At 36.9% G+C, this 19,795-nt stretch overlaps 1 protein-coding gene across 1 annotated transcript; it reads left to right on the forward strand.

The window, feature by feature from the left end:
* The first annotated feature begins 296 nt into the window (after positions 1 to 296).
* Positions 297 to 1,649, forward strand: LOC146167400 (uncharacterized). The gene has a single exon (XM_083385552.1). The coding sequence runs from the start codon at positions 297 to 299 to the stop codon at positions 1,647 to 1,649; it is 1,353 nt and encodes a 450-aa protein (XP_083241678.1).
* Positions 1,650 to 19,795: the final 18,146 nt, after the last annotated feature.

Raw genomic sequence — 19,795 nt, forward strand, 5'->3', positions numbered from 1 at the left:
AGCTACAACGTCTTGGCGTACATACCTGGAATGATGACCTCTTTGTTGTGCACAACTTATCGGATACCAACTTAACACCACCCGACTTAACACTGCTGAACAAGGGACTAGACTTCTTGTACTTTCCTTCCAGGATTAACATTACCAACATTCAGGTTGAGTTTGAATATATATACCACGAATTACGCCTAACCCTTTCACACCTTCATTGTATCCAGTTCAAACAAAAGTTAATGAACCTTTACAGTTGCTTTCTGACGACCTTCTTCAATCAACGCAGGAACCACAATTCCGCAATGACGCCAGATGAGGTCGCCTCCGCCCGCAAGCTTAGAACCAACAAGAACATTATTATTACCAAACCTGACAAAGGCAACGGAGTGGTTATTTTGAATCGTTCCTCTTATCTCAATAAGATGGATACCTTACTTAACGACGAGACCAAGTTTCAACTCACCTCCTGCGATGACAACATCAAGAACTTAGAGAGATTACAAGGTTGCCTCCGATATTTAAAAAACAAGAAGACTCTTTCACCCGAGGATTACACGCTAATGCACCCAACCTCCGCCAGAACACCAACGCTATTCGGCCTTCCAAAAATACACAAAGCAGGCGTTCCTCTCCGTCCAATCCTTGACTCGTCAGGAAGTTTCAATTACGACTGTGCCAAATGGCTCTCCAACTCGTTATCTTCGCTGCGCAGTCATGATAACTCTGTCAAGGACACATTCGAATTCCTCACCAGGATCAAACATGACTCCTATGCCAATACATTCATGGCAACATTCGACGCACGCAGCCTGTTTACGAACGTGCCAGTCAGTTTTACGATTGAACTAATCCTATCGCAGATCTTTCGAGATGGGAATGACTCTTTTCATGGGCTAGATCGCCGTGGGCTAAAGAAATTGCTTCATTGGACCGCTGAGACCACAACATTTCAGTTCGATGACCGAATATACAAGCAGTTAGACGGAGTTGCGATGGGCTCGCCACTAGCACCCTTGATGGCCGACGTCATTATGAACTACGTCTTAGATAAGGCTTTAAAGGCCACTCCAGAGAAACACCGTCCATTGACCCTCTGTCGCTATGTAGACGATCTCTTTATGGTGTTTCCGAGTCGTAATTCTATGGAGACTTTCCATCGAGCCATTAACAACATTCACCACAACATCCAATTTACTAAGGAGATAGAGGAGAATCAACACATTACCTTCCTTGACGTCCTAGTGGAACATTCTGGTGACAAACTGAGTACAACAACCTACAGGAAACCGACGTTTAGCGGACTTTACACTAAGTGGTCCAGCTTCGTACCACGCCACAAAAAAGTTCAACTTGTGCGTACACTTATATCACGCGCGTACAAGATTGCCAGCTCGTATGCCAAGATGCACAACGAGTTCCGGAATATCACTAATATCCTACTGAAGAATGGCTACCCCATCAATTTAATTGATGCCAACATCAAGTCCTTCCTCCATCGTTTACACTGTGACACGACGGTGAAAGAACCTATGGAGAATGCTTTGCGATATATTGCCATAAAATTTGTTTATCTAGGCAATATCAACCATCGCATCAAGAAGGAATTGTCGCGGTTCGTTCTCCGGACCACGGAGGAAGAGTACGTCTCCGGGTAATCGACCTACCGCAAAAGTTGTCAGGACAGTTCTGCAGCATAAAAGACCGACAAAAGCCGTTAAATCAATGCAGTGTCGTATATCGCCTGAATTGTTCATGCGGCCATTCTTATATCGGCCAGACACGACGTAACCTTCGAACCCGTATGCATGAACACCAGCGTTCGGCGTCCTCCGAAGTTTGCAAACATTTGCAGAGCAATCCTAACCACCGAGTGGACTTCACTTCCCCAGAGATTTTGGGCTCGGCACGAGACCGCTACCGCCTCCTTCTTTTGGAGTCGCTGCTTATACAGCAGCACAAGCCCGCTCTCAATGTTGACACGGTCTCAGTCCCCCTGTATTTGTTTAATACTTAAATGGTATATTCGCGCAATTCCATCGTCGTGTTCATATTTTATTTTTAATTTATTACTAATTCCCTCTTACGTGTATCTGTTGCTTCCCATTGACCTCATTGTCTTATCTTTGCCCTACTTTCGCCTTACGGATGTAATTTTTCGTTGCAGTTCTTATCTCCGTTACTTTGCGACTTCCTTTTCTGTTTATATAACGTTCTAAAACGTCCGAGCGTCTATATAGTGACTCGTTTTTATCTTAGTCTCACTTACTGCACTGATGATGGCAAAAGAAATTGCCGAAACGTTTGCTAATAAAAGAATGAATCTTTTATCTATTATTTGGGCCACTCTCTTTCTACTGAATATAATCAACAGATCCGTGTTTAGTGTTCCCAAATTTTATCATTCTCTTAAAATGGTTTAACGCCTATGATTTGCTATAGTTTTGGCAACTTTTACTTGGTAGATTTTTACCATACCTTGGTCCGTGTAATCACTGTTAAAACTTTAAATCTGTAGTTTCGAGAAATATGCAAAACACTTTCATGTGCCTAATGCGCAACCTATTTAATCGAAAGTTTTGCTATTTGTTTAGGCCTGGTGTTGATATGTTGGTTAAGGCAACATGCACGACAGGTGTTAACAAAGAGGTCTACGTTACCACCAAATTTCGCATTTAAATTTACAGCGCGGTGAAATATGTCGTTTTGTAGCAGTAATAAGTTATTTTCCAAATGAAGCCTCTTTCTGACAGCCAAGACGCACGCGCGAGTTATTTCACCAGTGACAATAAGAGGCGCAGCATGGTGTCTGTCTTCGTGCTTCGCAAACTCAAAAAACGCTTATTGTTTTAACCTCTCCCCTTCCCCTCAAACCAAATGAAAAAACAATTTATTTTCACCCTATTAATAAAAAAAACTACCCAAACCACAAAATCTCCAAACATTTTGATCATTGTTTTTATCTAAATTCGAAGTACAACCAACAGTTTTCTTTTTAAATTGTGCCCGCATTACCTATCTCAAAATGTGCGCACATTTTGACATTTTTATTTCAAAAAATTTTAATTAAAAAATGTGCACACACTATAAAAAAGTGCGCATTGTTTTGCAGCTTTTCGCGTGCACTTTTTTGCGCACATTGTACAAAAAAACTTTTGTATCCCCGTCTCCTACATTCGGTATATTTAAATCGAGTTAACAGCAAATCGTAAATTCATTCCTGTCTTAGCTGAAATTACGGAACTAAATTTAACTTTCACAGAACATTTCCTCCTTTCATTCTCTGCCGTAGCGAAACAAAATATCACGAGGGTCGAGCGAGAGGAAAATATATCCCTCGACAAGCCCATAAAAAATAGCCTATTCTTCTTTGTTACGGTAAAGTTCACGTTTGGCTGTGCTCGGCTGCTGCACAACAACCTGATTTACACGTTACATGATTTCATCTAATAACGTCTGGCTGATTTAAGGTCACACATAAACCGCGCCCATTTAATTATTGAGAAAACTGACCTGGTCGGATTATGGTTGACTGCCGGACTATAACCCAGGGCAGAGGCGTAGCTACGGAGTCGGTTAGGTACATATATCCCCAAGCGCCACGGTATAGGGGCGCCAAAATAAGGCTTACAAATGCCAAAATAAGACTGTTCCTTCTTTAAAAACAATTGTTCGATTAAAATTTGATTTTTCCCCTATGAAGTAAGGTATATTATGTTAATGTAATAAAAAATGTGGTTAAACATGGAGGAGGGGCGAAAATTTAATAGTTTGCCCCCCAAATACCTGGCTACGCCTCTGACCCAGGGTTAATATTACCTACTTATTTGCGCTCTCCAATCAGCACTAACCCAAACAAAATAACATTTGCCAAAGACATTGCACACCGTCTGCGAATTTTCGTTCTATCATTTGTTTTTCGCCAAAGACTATAAACCTGCCTTTTTATGTCTAGCGTAGCGTTTACATAGTTATTGTATGAAACTCACAACGTTCTGACTTAACGTTTGCAAATAAAGTGTTTGCTGTTTAATTGTAACTAGAAAACATTTCGTACTAATTAAATTTACGAACAGAAATTATTTCTGTTTAGTTTAGACAAACTTCGAATATAAATAATAAGAAGAAACAAAACGTATTCTACAGCAAACTACATTCGGTATATTTAAACTGAGTTGTTCATAAATCATAAATATTTATTCTGCATAAGCTGCAAGTACGAAACACAATTAACATAAATTGAGTCAGCACACAGGCGAGTTAGGGTTGACAAATATGAAGTTTGTCTTCCGCAGAATAGCGTCTCATTTCATTCTCTGCCGAAGGGAACTAAATATCCCCCAAAAATATATCCCTTGACAAGCCCATACAAAATATATTATCCCTCTTTGTTATAGTAAGGTTCACGTGCGGCTGCGCTTGACTGCTACACAAGGCTCAGCAACTTCAATTGTAGCGTCGACTGAACAGGTCGGGTTGCGTTTGACTGCCGCACAATTACTCATGGATGATATTAAATATTAACTTGCGCTCTCCTTTTCACATGAGCGAAAAACACTAAAAACCGGGAATGGAAGTTCTTCAGAATTTTGCCATACCCTGGTCCGTGTAATCACTGTTAAAGCACAATTTAAATCTGTAGTTTCGAGCAACATGCAAAACACTTTCATGTGCCTTATGCGCAACCTACTTAATTGAAAGTTTTGCTAGTTGTTTAGGCCTGGTGTTGATATGTTGGTTAAGGCAACATGCACGACAGGTGTTAACAAGAGGTCTACGTTACCACCATATTTCGCATTTAAATTTACAGCGGTAAAATATGTCGTTTTGTAGCAGCAATAATTTATTTTCCAAATGTAGCCTCTTTATGAAAGCCAAGTCGCACGCGCGAGTTATTTCACCAGTGACAATAAGAGGTGCAGCATGGTGTCTGTCTTCGTGCTTCGCAAACTCAACAAAGCAAGCAAATATGAACGCATCCTGTCCTGACGTTTTTCAACCGCAAGATGAGAGTCGATAACTACAGAGAGCTAAAATGATGACGTCACAATATTTTAGGTTTTTTGTCAATTTTACTCGATAATGTTTTACCCTGGCTTGGTCCGCACAATTACTGTCAAAATAGACTTTAAATCTGTTGTTCGAGCAATATGCAAAACTCTTTTATGAGCCTAATACTCCACCTTTTAAATCGAAAATTTTGTCAATTTAAATCAAATAAACGCAGTGTTCTTAAGATTTATTTTTGTAGGACGCCATGTTATAACGTAGCTTTGTAACGTCTTCCCTAATAATGTATTCAACTTTGTGGTTTGCTTGCTGCGGCCCTTATATAATTTTAATTTGTTTAGGCCTGGTGTTGATATGTTTGATTAAAGGAACATGCGCAACAGGTGCAAATGGCGAGGTGTACACTGCCACCAGATTTCGCATTTATATTTGCGGCAGTAAAATATGTTGTTTTGTAAGAGTAGCAAGTTATTTTACTAAGGAAAGCCTCTTTCTTAAATGAAAGTCGCACGCGCCCAGTTTTACTAACGCAGCCAGTTCGAACAATGAACGTTGGCATCCCTGCTATACCTCATTGTCCTGCGCGTGCAACGTTTTTGTTCGAAGTGGCTTGCCTAGTAAAACTAGGCGCATGCGACTTGCCTTTCATAAAGAGGCCTATCTAAGTACAAAAACCTATTACTCTTACAACACAAAATATTTTACCACCGCAAATTTAAATGCGAATCCTGGAGGCAGTGGACACATTTCTGTTAGCACCTGTTGTAATTGTTGCACCATTTAAACATTTCAACACCAGGCCTAAACAAATATAATTATACAAGGGCCGCAACAACAAAAGCTTAAGTTTAACGCATTCTTAACGACGACGTTACAAAGCTACGTCATAACATGGCATCATAAATATATAAATATTGCGTTTATTGGATTTAAATTGGCAAAACTTTCAGTATAAAAGGTGGCTTATTAGGCACATAAACGTGTTTGCATATTGCTCATAATTACAGATTTCAACTCTGTTTCAACAGTGATTGCTCAGACCAAGGCATGGTAAAAATTTACCCAGTAAAAGTTGGAAAAAGTATAGCAAACCATAGACGTTAAATCATTTAGAGAGAATGAACAGATTTGTTTTTCAAACATGCTAGCTGACCAAAATGTAATAACATGTCCGTAAGCATTATTAACGTAAATTTTTATTGATCAAATATATGTTTCGATCATTTCCCAAAATCTACGCCATATTCCCAAAATCTACGCCATATTTTTTCCCTTTCGCTTCAAAGCCATAAGTTATATATTATTATACACAACTTATAATTGTGTGTTGATATGTTGGATTGGAGTAACATACCAGAACAGGTGTAAATAGCAAATATTCTCCAAATACGATTTTTTCAAATATTCTCCAAATTGCACTTCATCGTATTGTTGCGGTAATACACAAAGAGGTAAGGCTGTGAATAAAGTTTCACCCACCGTACAATTAACGGAGGGAAGCATTGCGAGTAGAAATGTTCAAAGCAGAATATCGGCGACTCATTTATAATGCTTGCTTTCAATGCGGCGTCAGCTTTTTTTCGGGGGACCAATTACATCGCGATAAGCTTCGCCTAATAATCAAGTGTCAATAGGGTGTATTTACTGCCGCAAATTTAAATGCGAAATCTTAAGGCAGTCTACGCCTCTCTGTTAGCACCTGTTGTAAAGTTGCTCCAACCAACATACCAACATCAGGCCTAAACAACTAGCAGAACTTTCGATTTAATAGTTTGCGTATTAGGCACATAATAGTGTTTTTCATATTGTTTGAAACTACAGATTTAAAGCCTGTTTCAACAGTGATTGCTACAAAGCCATGGGAAAAATTTACCGAGTAAAAGTTTACAAAAGTATAGCAAACCATAGGCGTTAAACCATTTTAAGTCTTTAAGAGAACGATAATATTTGCTTTTCAAACACGTAAGCTGGTCAAAATGTAATAAAATGGCCATACGCATTATCTACGTAATTTCTATTGATCAAATATATGTTTCGATCATTACCCAAAATATACGCCATATTTGAACCCCTTTCGCATCAAAGGCATAAGTTAAGTGGGGAAGTTTTCGGCCCATATCTGTTTTTGCTTGCAGAAACCTCTTTGTGCATTACCGCGACAATACGATGAAATACGATTTGGAGAATATTGGAAAAATCATATTTGGAGAATATTTGCTATTTGCACCTGTATGGTGTTTTACTCCAATCCAACATATCAACACACAATTTAAAGTTGTGTAGGCCTGGTGTTGATATGTTGGATTAGAGTTGCCACCAGATTTCGCATTTAAATTTGCGGCGGTAAAATAAGTTGTTTCTTAAGAGCATTAAGTAATTTTACTAAAGAGAAGCCTCTTTTTAAAATGCAAGTCGCACGAGCCCAGTTTCGGACGTGCCACTTCGCACAATGAAAGTCTCACGCGCGGGACAATAAAGCGCAGCAGGCGGTGAGTCGCTTCGTCACTTCACAAGCTGGACAAAGCAAGCGAATATGAACGAATTCTGTATGAAAGTTTATCTGCTGCTAGATGGCAATCGTTAGCTAGAAAGAGCTAAAACGCAATATTTCAGGTTTTTGCCTCCCAAGCAAAGGCCCCTGGTGGTGCAGCCTCATAAACTTCTACAAAGCACCTACATACCACTCTACGCCATGTCTGAAAATTTGAAGGTTCTACGATGTATACTTTTTCTATAAAGCTTTGGACAAAAATCGGTCTGAAACATACCATAGGAAACCATAGGAAACCATAGGAAACCATAGGAAACCATAGGAAACCATAAGAAACCAAAAAAGAACTAGACGGAGGTGCGGTTGTTGTATATTTTGTCAGGGGGTATATTTTCAGGGCTTAGTGTTTATTTTCAATTTTTACTTTATTTTATTTTTTTTATTTTTTTTTATTTATTTATTTTTTTTTAATATTTTGTTTTTTATTTTCCTTAACTTGTTTCTGCAAGCAAAAACAGATATGGGCCGAAAACTTCCCCACTTAAAATATGCCTTTGATGCGAAAGGGGTTCAAATATGGCGTAGAATTTGGGGAATGATCGAAACATATATTTGATAAATAGAATTTACGTAGATAATGCGTATGGTCATTTTATTAAATTTTGACCAGCTTACGTGTTTGAAAAGCAAATATTATTATTCACTTAAAGACTAAAAATGGTTTAACGCCTATGGTTTGCTATACTTTTGCAAACTTTTACTCAGTAATTTTTTACCATGGCTTGGGCCGAGCAATCACTGTTAAAACAGGCTTTAAATCTGTAGTTTTAAACAATATGAAAAACACTATTATGTTCTCAATACGCAAACTATTAAATCGAAAGTTTTGCTAGATGTTTAGGCCTGATGTTGGTAGTATGCTGGTTGGAGCAAGATGCACGACAGGTGCTAACAGAGAGGCGTAGACTGCCTTAAGATTTCGCATTTAAACTTGCGGCGGTAAATACACCCTATTGACACTCCATTATTAGGCGAAGATTATCGCGAAGTAATTGGTCGCCCGAAAAAAACTAACGCCGCATTGAAAGCAAGCATTATAAATGAGTCGCCGATATTCTGCTTTGAACATCTCTACTCGCAATGCTTCCCTCCGTTAATTGTACGGTGGGTGAAACTTTATTCACGGCCTTACCTCTTTGTGTATTACCGCGACAATACGATGAAATACGATTTGGAGAATATTGGAAAAATCGTATTTGGAGAATATTTGCTATTTGCACCTGTATAGTATGTTACTCCAATCCAACATATCAACACACAATTTTAAGTTGTGTAGGCCTGGTGTTGATATGTTGGATTAGAGTTGCCACCAGATTTCGCATTTAAATTTGCAGCGGTAAAATAAGTTGTTTCTTAACAGCATTAAGTAATTTTACTAAAGAGAAGCCTCGTTTTAAAATGCAAGTCGCACGAGCCCAGTTTAGGACGTGCCACTTCGCACAATGAAAGTCTCACGCGCGGGACAATAAAGCGCAGCAGGCGGTGAGTGCTTCGTCACTTCACAAGCTGGACAAAGCAAGCGAATATGAACGAATTCTGTATGAAAGTTTTTCTGCTGCTAGATGGCTGTCGTTAGCTACAAAGTGCTAAAACGCAATATTTCAGGTTTTTACCCCCCAAGCAAAGGCCCCTGGGAGTGCAGCCTCATAAACTTTTACAAAGCACCTACATACCACTCTACGCCATGTCTGAAAATTTGAAGGTTCTACGATGTCTACTTTTTCTATAAAGCTTCGGACAAAACTCGGTCTGAAACATACCATAGGAAACCATAGGAAACCATAGGAAACCAAAAAAGAACTAGACGGGGGTGCGGTTGTTGTATATTTTGTCAGGGGATATATTTTTAGGGCTTAGTGTTTATTTTCAATTTTTACTTTATTTTAATTTTTTTTTTTTTAATTTTTTTTTTAATATTTTGTATTGTGTACTTTATATTATATATTTTGTTTTTCATTTTCCTTAACTTGTTTCTGCAAGCAAAAACAGATATGGGCCGAAAACTTCCCCACTTAAAATATGCCTTTGATGCGAAAGGGGTTCAAATATGGTGTAGAATTTGGGGAATGATCGAAACATATATTTGATAAATAGAATTTACTTAGATAATGCATATGGCTATTTTATTAAATTTTGACCAGCTTACGTGTTTGAAAATCAAATATTATCATTATCTTAAAGACTAAAAATGGTTTAACGCCTATGGTTTGCTATACTTTTGCAAACTTTCACTAGGTATTTTTTTACCATAGCTTGGTCCGAGCAATCACTGTTAAAACAGGCTTTAAATCTGTCGTTTCAAACAATATGAAAAACACTATTACGTGCCTAATACGCAAACTATTAAATCGAAAGTTTTGCTAGATAAGTTTAGGCCTGATGTTGGTATGCTGGTTGGAGCAAGATGCACAACAGGTGCTAACAGAGAGGCGTAGACTGCCTTAAGATTTCGCATTTAAACTTGCGGCGGTAAATACACCCTATTGACACTTGATTATTAGGCGAAGCTTATCGCGAAGTAATTGGTCGCCCCAAAAAATGCTGACGCCGCATTTAAAGCAAGCATTATAAATGTGTCGCCGATATTCTGCCTTGAACATCCCTACTCGAAATGCTTCCCTCCGTTAATTGTACGGTGGGTGAAACTTTATTCACGGCCTTACCTCTTTGTGTATTACCGCGACAATACGATGAAATACGATTTGGAGAATATTGGAAACATCGTATTTGGAGAATATTTGCTATTTGCACCTGTTCTGTATGTTACTCCAATCCAACATATCTACACACAATTATAAGTTGTGTATAATAATATAATAACTTATGGCTTTGAAGCGAAGGGGGTTCAAATATGGCGTAGATTTTGGCAAATGATCGAAACATACATTTGATCAATAAAAATTTACGTAGATAATGCTTACGGCCATGTTATTACATTTTGGTCAGCTAGCATGTTTAAAAAGTCAATATTTTCATTCTCTCTAAATGATTTAACGTCTATGGTTTGCTATACTTTTTCCAACTTTTACTGTGTAAATTTTTACCATGCCTTGGTCTGAGCAATCACTGTTGAAACAGAGTTTAAATCTGTAGTTTTGAGCAATATGCAAACACGTTTATGTGCCTAATAAGCCACGTTTTATATTGAAAGTTTTGCCAATTTAAATCCAATAAACGCAAGATTTATTTATTTATGACGCCATGTTATGACGTAGCTTTGTAACGTCGTCGTTAAGAATGCGTTAAACTTAAGCTTTTTGTTGTTGCGGCCCTTGTATAATTATATTTGCTTAGACCTGGTGTTGATATGTTTGAATGGTGCAACAATTACAACATGTGCTAACAGAGATGTGTACACTGCCTGTAGGATTCGATTCGCATTTAAATGTGCGGTGGTAAAATATTTTGTGTTGTAAGAGCAATAGTTTTTTTTACTTAGAGAGGCCTCTTTATGAAAGGCAAGTCGCATGTGCATAGTTTTACTAGGCAAGCCACTTCCAACACAAATGTTGCACGCGCGGGACAATAGGGCGCAGAAGGGATGCCAGCAGCCGCCTCGTCGCGACGCGAGCTGGACAAAGCAAGCGAATATGAACGAATTCTGTATGAAAGTTTTTCTGCTGCTAGATGGCTGTCGTTAGCTACAAAGTGCTAAAACGCAATATTTCAGGTTTTTACCCCCCAAGCAAAGGCCCCTGGGAGTGCAGCCTCATAAACTTTTACAAAGCACCTACATACCACTCTACGCCATGTCTGAAAATTTGAAGGTTCTACGATGTCTACTTTTTTCTATAAAGCTTCGGACAAAACTCGATCTGAAACATACCGTAGGAAACCATAGGAAACCATAGGAAACCAAAAAAGAACTAGACGGGGGTGCGGTTGTTGTATATTTTGTCAGGGGATATATTTTCAGGGCTTAGTGTTTATTTTCAATTTTTACTTTATTTTAATTTTTTTTTTTTTTAATTTTTTTTTTAATATTTTGTATTGTGTACTTTATATTATATATTTTGTTTTTTCCTTAACTTGTTTCTGCAAGCAAAAACAGATATGGGCCGAAAACTTCCCCACTTAAAATATGCCTTTGATGCGAAAGGGGTTCAAATATGGCGTAGAATTTGGGGAATGATCGAAACATATATTTGATAAATAGAATTTACTTAGATAATGCATATGGCTGTTTTATTAAATTTTGACCAGCTTACGTGTTTGAAAATCAAATATTATCATTCTCTTAAAGACTAAAAATGGTTTAACGCCTATGGTTTGCTATACTTTTGCAAACTTTCACTAGGTAATTTTTTACCATAGCTTGGTCCGAGCAATCACTGTTAAAACAGGCTTTAAATCTGTCGTTTCAAACAATATGAAAAACACTATTACGTGCCTAATACGCAAACTATTAAATCGAAAGTTTTGCTAGATAAGTTTAGGCCTGATGTTGGTATGCTGGTTGGAGCAAGATGCACAACAGGTGCTAACAGAGAGGCGTAGACTGCCTTAAGATTTCGCATTTAAACTTGCGGCGGTAAATACACCCTATTGACACTTAATTATTACGCGAAGCTTATCGCGAAGTAATTGGTCGCCCCAAAAAATGCTGACGCCGCATTTAAAGCAAGCATTATAAATGTGTCGCCGATATTCTGCCTTGAACATCCCTACTCGAAATGCTTCCCTCCGTTAATTGTACGGTGGGTGAAACTTTATTCACGGCCTTACCTCTTTGTGTATTACCGCGACAATACGATGAAATACGATTTGGAGAATATTGGAAACATCGTATTTGGAGAATATTTGCTATTTGCACCTGTTCTGTATGTTACTCCAATCCAACATATCTACACACAATTATAAGTTGTGTATAATAATATAATAACTTATGGCTTTGAAGCGAAGGGGGGGGAACTTATGGCTTTGAAGCGAAGGGGGGGAAAATATGGCGTAGATTTTGGCAAATGATCGAAACATACATTTGATCAATAAAAATTTACGTAGATAATGCTTACGGCCATGTTATTACATTTTGGTCAGCTAGCATGTTTAAAAAGTCAATATTTTCATTCTCTCTAAATGATTTAACGTCTATGGTTTGCTATACTTTTTCCAACTTTTACTGTGTAAATTTTTACCATGCCTTGGTCTGAGCAATCACTCTTGAAACAGAGTTTAAATCTGTAGTTTTGAGCAATATGCAAACACGTTTATGTGCCTAATAAGCCACGTTTTATATTGAAAGTTTTGCCAATTTAAATCCAATAAACGCAAGATTTATTTATTTATGACGCCATGTTATGACGTAGCTTTGTAACGTCGTCGTTAAGAATGCGTTAAACTTAAGCTTTTTGTTGTTGCGGCCCTTGTATAATTATATTTGCTTAGACCTGGTGTTGATATGTTTGAATGGTGCAACAATTACAACATGTGCTAACAGAGATGTGTACACTGCCTGTAGGATTCGCATTTAAATTTGCGGTGGTAAAATATTTTGTGTTGTAAGAGCAATAGGTTTTTTTACTTAGAGAGGCCTCTTTATGAAAGGCAAGTCGCATGTGCATAGTTTTACTAGGCAAGCCACTTCCAACACAAATGTTGCACGCGCGGGACAATAGGGCGCAGCAGGGATGCCAGCAGCCGCCTCGTCGCGACGCGAGCTGGACAAAGCAAGCGAATATGAACGAATTCTGTATGAAAGTTTTTCTGCTGCTAGATGGCTGTCGTTAGCTACAAAGTGCTAAAACGCAATATTTCAGGTTTTTACCCCCCAAGCAAAGGCCCCTGGGAGTGCAGCCTCATAAACTTTTACAAAGCATCTTCATACCACTCTACGCCATGTCTGAAAATTTGAAGGTTCTACGATGTCTACTTTTTCTATAAAGCTTCGGACAAAACTCGGTCTGAAACATACCATAGGAAACCAAAAAAGAACTAGACGGGGGTGCGGTTGTTGTATATTTTGTCAGGGGGTATATTTTCAGGGCTTAATGTTGATTTTTATTTTTTTTTTAAATTGATTTTATTTATTTATTTTTTTCGTTTTATTTTTTATTTTATATTTTTTCTTTTTTATTTTTTGTTTTTGTTTTTGTTTTTTATTTTTTATTTTTTATTTTTTATTTTTTATTTTTTATTTTTTATTTTTTACTTTTCATTTTTTATTTTTTATTTTTTATTTTTTATTTTTTATTTTTTATTTTTTATTTTTTATTTTTTATTTTTTATTTTTTATTTTTTATTTTTTATTTTTTATTTTTCATTTTTTATTTTTTATTTTTTATTTTTTATTTTTTATTTTTTATTTTTTATTTTTTATTTTTTATTTTTTATTTTTTATTTTTTATTTTTTATTTTTTATTTTTTAATATTTTGTATTTTGTATTGTGTATTTTCTATTATATATTTTGTTTTTCATTTTCCTTAACTTGTTTCTGCAAGCAAAAACAAATATGGGCCGAAAACTTCCCCACTTTGATGCGAAAGGGGTTCAAATATGGCGTAGTATTTGGGGAATGATCGAAACATATATTTGATAGAATTTACGTAGATAATGTGTATGGCCATTTTATTACATTTTGTCCAGCTTACGTGTTTGAAAAGCAAATTTTATCATTCTCCTAAAGACTTAAATGGTTAACGCCTATGGTTTGCAATACTTTTGCAAACTTTTACTCGGTAAATTTTTAACATGACTTGGTCCGAGCAATCACTGTTAAAACAGACTTTAAATCTGTAGTTTTAAACAATATGAAAAACACTATTATGTTCTCAATACGCAAACTATTAAATCGAAAGTTTTGCTAGATGTTTAGGCCTGATGTTGGTAGTATGCTGGTTGGAGCAAGATGCACGACAGGTGCTAACAGAGAGGCGTAGACTGCCTTAAGATTTCGCATTTAAACTTGCGGCGGTAAATACACCCTATTGACACTTAATTATTAGGCGAAGATTATCGCGAAGTAATTGGTCGCCCCCCCAAAAAATAACGCCGCATTGAAAGCAAGCACTATAAATGAGTCGCTGATATTCTGCTTTGAACATCCCTACTCGAAATGCTTCCCTGCGTTAATTGTACGGTGGGTGAAACTTTATTCACGGCCTTACCTCTTTTTGTATTACCGCGACAATACGATGAAATACGATTTGAAGAATATTTAAAAAAATCGTATTTGGAGAATATTTGCTATTTGCACCTGTATAGGATGTTACTCCAATCCAACATATCAACACACAATTTTAAGTTGTGTAGGCCTGGTGTTGATATGTTGGATTAGAGTTGCCACCAGATTTCGCATTTAAATTTGCGGCTGTAAAATAAGTTGTTTCTTAACAGCATTAAGTAATTTTACTAAAGAGAAGCCTCGTTTTAAAATGCAAGTCGCACGAGCCCAGTTGGACGTGCAACTTCGCACAATGAAAGTCTCACGCGCGAGACAATAAAGCCCAGCAGGCGGTAAGTCGCTTCGTCACTTCACAAGCTGGACAAAGCAAGCGAATATGAATGAATTCTGTATGAAAGTTTTTCTGCTGCTAGATGGCTGTCGTTAGCTACAAAGTGCTGAAACGCAATATTTCAGGTTTTTACCCCCCAAGCAAAGGCCCCTGGGGGTGCAGCCTCATAAACTTTTACAAAGCACCTACATACCACTCTACGCCATGTCTGAAAATTTGAAGGTTCTACGATGTCTACTTTTTCTATAAAGCTTCGGACAAAACTCGGTCTGAAACATACCATAGGAAACCATAGGAAACCAAAAAAGAACTAGACGGGGGTGCGGTTGTTGTTTATTTTGTCAGGGAGTATACTTTCAAGGTTTAGTGTTATTTTTTTTTAATTTTTAATTTTTTTTTTTTTCAATTTTTTTTTTAATATTTTTGATTGACTTAATTATTTATTTTTATTTTTTAATTTTTTTATTTTTTAATGTTTTTATTTTTATTATTTATTTTTTTTATTTAGTTTTTTTTTATTTTTGTTTTAATTTTTCATTTTTTATGTTTTATTTTTATTTTCATTTTTTTTTTTATTTAATACTTTTTATTTTTTAATATTTTGTATTGTGTATTTTATATTATATATTTTGTTTTTCATTTTCCTTAACTTGTTTCTGCAAGCAAAAACAGATATGGGCCGAAAAATTCCCCACTTAATCCTTTGATGCGAAAGGGATTCAAATATGGCGTAGATTTTGGGAAATGATCGAAACATATATTTGATAAATAGAATTTACGTAGATAGTGTGTATGGCCATTTTATTACATTTTGGCCAGCTTACGTGTTTGAAAAACAAATATTATCATTCTCCCAAAGACTTAAAATGGTTTAACGCCTATGGTTTGCTATACTTTTGCAAACTTTTACTCGGTAAATTTTTACCATGGCTTGGTCCGAGCAATCACTGTTAAAACAGACTTTAAATCTGTAGTTTTAAACAATATGAAACACACTATTATGTTCTCAATACGCAAACTAATAAATCGAAAGTTTTGCTAGTTGTTTAGGCCTGATGTTGGTAGGTTGGTTGGAGCAACATGCACAACAGGTGCTAACAGAGAGGCGTACACTGCCTTAAGATTTCGCATTTAAATTTGCAGCGGACACTTGATTATTAGGCGAAGCTTATCGCAAAGTAATTGGTCGCCCGAAAAAATGCTGACGCTGCATTTAAAGCAAGCATTATAAATGTGTCGCCGATATTCTGCTGTGAACATCTCTACTCACAATGCTTCCCTCCGTTAATTGTACGCTGGGTGAAACTTTATTCACGGCCTTACCTCTTTATGTATTACCGCGACAATACGATGAAATACGATTTGGAGAATATTGGAAACATCGTATTTGGAGAATATTTGCTATTTGCACCTGTTCTGTATGTTACTCCAATCCAACATATCTACACACAATTATAAGTTGTGTATAATAATATAATAAATTATGGCTTTGAAGCGAAGGGGGTTCAAATATGGCGTAGATTTTGGCAAATGATCGAAACATACATTTGATCAATAAAAATTTACGTAGATAATGCTTACGGCCATGTTATTACATTTTGGTCAGCTAGCATGTTTAAAAAGTCAATATTTTTATTCTCTCTAAATGATTTAACGTCTATGGTTTGCTATACTTTTTCCAACTTTTACTGTGTAAATTTTTACCATGCCTTGGTCTGAGCAATCACTGTTGAAACAGAGTTTAAATCTGTAGTTTTGAGCAATATGCAAACACGTTTATGTGCCTAATAAGCCACGTTTTATATTGAAAGTTTTGCCAATTTAAATCCAATAAACGCAAGATTTATTTATTTATGACGCCATGTTATGACGTAGCTTTGTAACGTCGTCGTTAAGAATGCGTTAAACTTAAGCTTTTTGTTGTTGCGGCCCTTGTATAATTATATTTGCTTAGACCTGGTGTTGATATGTTTGAATGGTGCAACAATTACAACATGTGCTAACAGAGATGTGTACACTGCCTGTAGGATTCGCATTTAAATTTGCGGTGGTAAAATATTTTGTGTTGTAAGAGCAATAGGTTTTTTTACTTAGAGAGGCCTCTTTATGAAAGGCAAGTCGCATGTGCATAGTTTTACTAGGCAAGCCACTTCCAACACAAATGTTGCACGCGCGGGACAATAGGGCGCAGCAGGGATGCCAGCAGCCGCCTCGTCGCGACGCGAGCTGGACAAAGCAAGCGAATATGAACGAATTCTGTATGAAAGTTTTTCTGCTGCTAGATGGCTGTCGTTAGCTACAAAGTGCTAAAACGCAATATTTCAGGTTTTTACCCCCCAAGCAAAGGCCCCTGGGAGTGCAGCCTCATAAACTTTTACAAAGCACCTACATACCACTCTACGCCATGTCTGAAAATTTGAAGGTTCTACGATGTCTACTTTTTCTATAAAGCTTCGGACAAAAGTCGGTCTGAAACAAACCATAGGAAACCATAGGAAACCATAGGAAACCAAAAAAGAACTAGACGGGGGTGCGGTTGTTGTATATTTTGTCAGGGGATATATTTTCAGGGCTTAGTGTTTATTTTCAATTTTTACTTTATATTAATTTTTTTTTTTTTAATTTTTTTTTTAATATTTTGTATTGTGTACTTTATATTATATATTTTGTTTTTCATTTTCCTTAACTTGTTTCTGCAAGCAAAAACAGATATGGGCCGAAAACCTCCCCACTTAAAATATGCCTTTGATGCGAAAGGGGTTCAAATATGGCGTAGAATTTGGGGAATGATCGAAACATATATTTGATAAATAGAATTTACTTAGATAATGCATATGGCTATTTTATTAAATTTTGACCAGCTTACGTGTTTGAAAATCAAATATTATCATTCTCTTAGAGACTAAAAATGGTTTAACGCCTATGGTTTGCTATACTTTTGCAAACTTTCACTAGGTAATTTTTTACCATAGCTTGGTCCGAGCAATCACTGTTAAAACAGGCTTTAAATCTGTCGTTTCAAACAATATGAAAAACACTATTACGTGCCTAATACGCAAACTATTAAATCGAAAGTTTTGCTAGATAAGTTGAGGCCTGATGTTGGTATGCTGGTTGGAGCAAGATGCACAACAGGTGCTAACAGAGAGGCGTAGACTGCCTTAAGATTTCGCATTTAAACTTGCGGCGGTAAATACACCCTTTTGACACTTAATTATTAGGCGAAGCTTATCGCGAAGTAGTTGGTCGCCCCAAAAAATGCTGACGCCGCATTTAAAGCAAGCATTATAAATGTGTCGCCGATATTCTGCCTTGAACATCCCTACTCGAAATGCTTCCCTCCGTTAATTGTACGGTGGGTGAAACTTTATTCACGGCCTTACCTCTTTGTGTATTACCGCGACAATACGATGAAATACGATTTGGAGAATATTGGAAACATCGTATTTGGAGAATATTTGCTATTTGCACCTGTTCTGTATGTTACTCCAATCCAACATATCTACACACAATTATAGGTTGTGTATAATAATATAATAACTTATGGCTTTGAAGCGAAGGGGGTTCAAATATGGCGTAGATTTTGGCAAATGATCGAAACATACATTTGATCAATAAAAATTTACGTAGATAATGCTTACGGCCATGTTATTACATTTTGGTCAGCTAGCATGTTTAAAAAGTCAATATTTTCATTCTCTCTAAATGATTTAACGTCTATGGTTTGCTATACTTTTTCCAACTTTTACTGTGTAAATTTTTACCATGCCTTGGTCTGAGCAATCACTGTTGAAACAGAGTTTAAATCTGTAGTTTTGAGCAATATGCAAACACGTTTATGTGCCTAATAAGCCACGTTTTATATTGAAAGTTTTGCCAATTTAAATCCAATAAACGCAAGATTTATTTATTTATGACGCCATGTTATGACGTAGCTTTGTAACGTCGTCGTTAAGAATGCGTTAAACTTAAGCTTTTTGTTGTTGCGGCCCTTGTATAATTATATTTGCTTAGACCTGGTGTTGATATGTTTGAATGGTGCAACAATTACAACATGTGCTAACAGAGATGTGTACACTGCCTGTAGGATTCGCATTTAAATTTGCGGTGGTAAAATATTTTGTGTTGTAAGAGCAATAGGTTTTTTTACTTAGAGAGGCCTCTTTATGAAAGGCAAGTCGCATGTGCATAGTTTTACTAGGCAAGCCACTTCCAACACAAATGTTGCACGCGCGGGACAATAGGGCGCAGCAGGGATGCCAGCAGCCGCCTCGTCGCGACGCGAGCTGGACAAAGCAAGCGAATATGAGCGAATTCTGTATGAAAGTTTTTCTGCTGCTAGATGGCTGTCGTTAGCTACAAAGTGCTAAAACGCAATATTTTAGGTTTTTACCCCCCAAGCAAAGGCCCCTGGGAGTGCAGCCTCATAAACTTTTACAAAGCACCTACATACCACTCTACGCCATGTCTGAAAATTTGAAGGTTCTACGATGTCTACTTTTTCTATAAAGCTTCGGACAAAACTCGGTCTGAAACATACCATAGGAAACCAAAAAAGAATAGCGGCAAAAACAAGATATGTCCCGAAAATAAATTTTCGGCCCATATAATAACGGCAAAAACAAGATATGTCCCGAAAATAAATTTTCGGCCCATATAATAACGGCAAAAACAAGATATGTCCCAAAAATAAATTTTCGGCCCATATAATAACGGCAAAAACAAGATATGTCCCGAAAATAAATTTTCGGCCCATATAATAACGGCAAAAACAAGATATGTCCCGAAAAT

This window comes from Ascidiella aspersa, chromosome 1, assembly GCF_963924565.1.
Source record: "Ascidiella aspersa chromosome 1, kaAscAspe10.2, whole genome shotgun sequence".
Lineage (NCBI taxonomy): Eukaryota > Metazoa > Chordata > Ascidiacea > Phlebobranchia > Ascidiidae > Ascidiella > Ascidiella aspersa.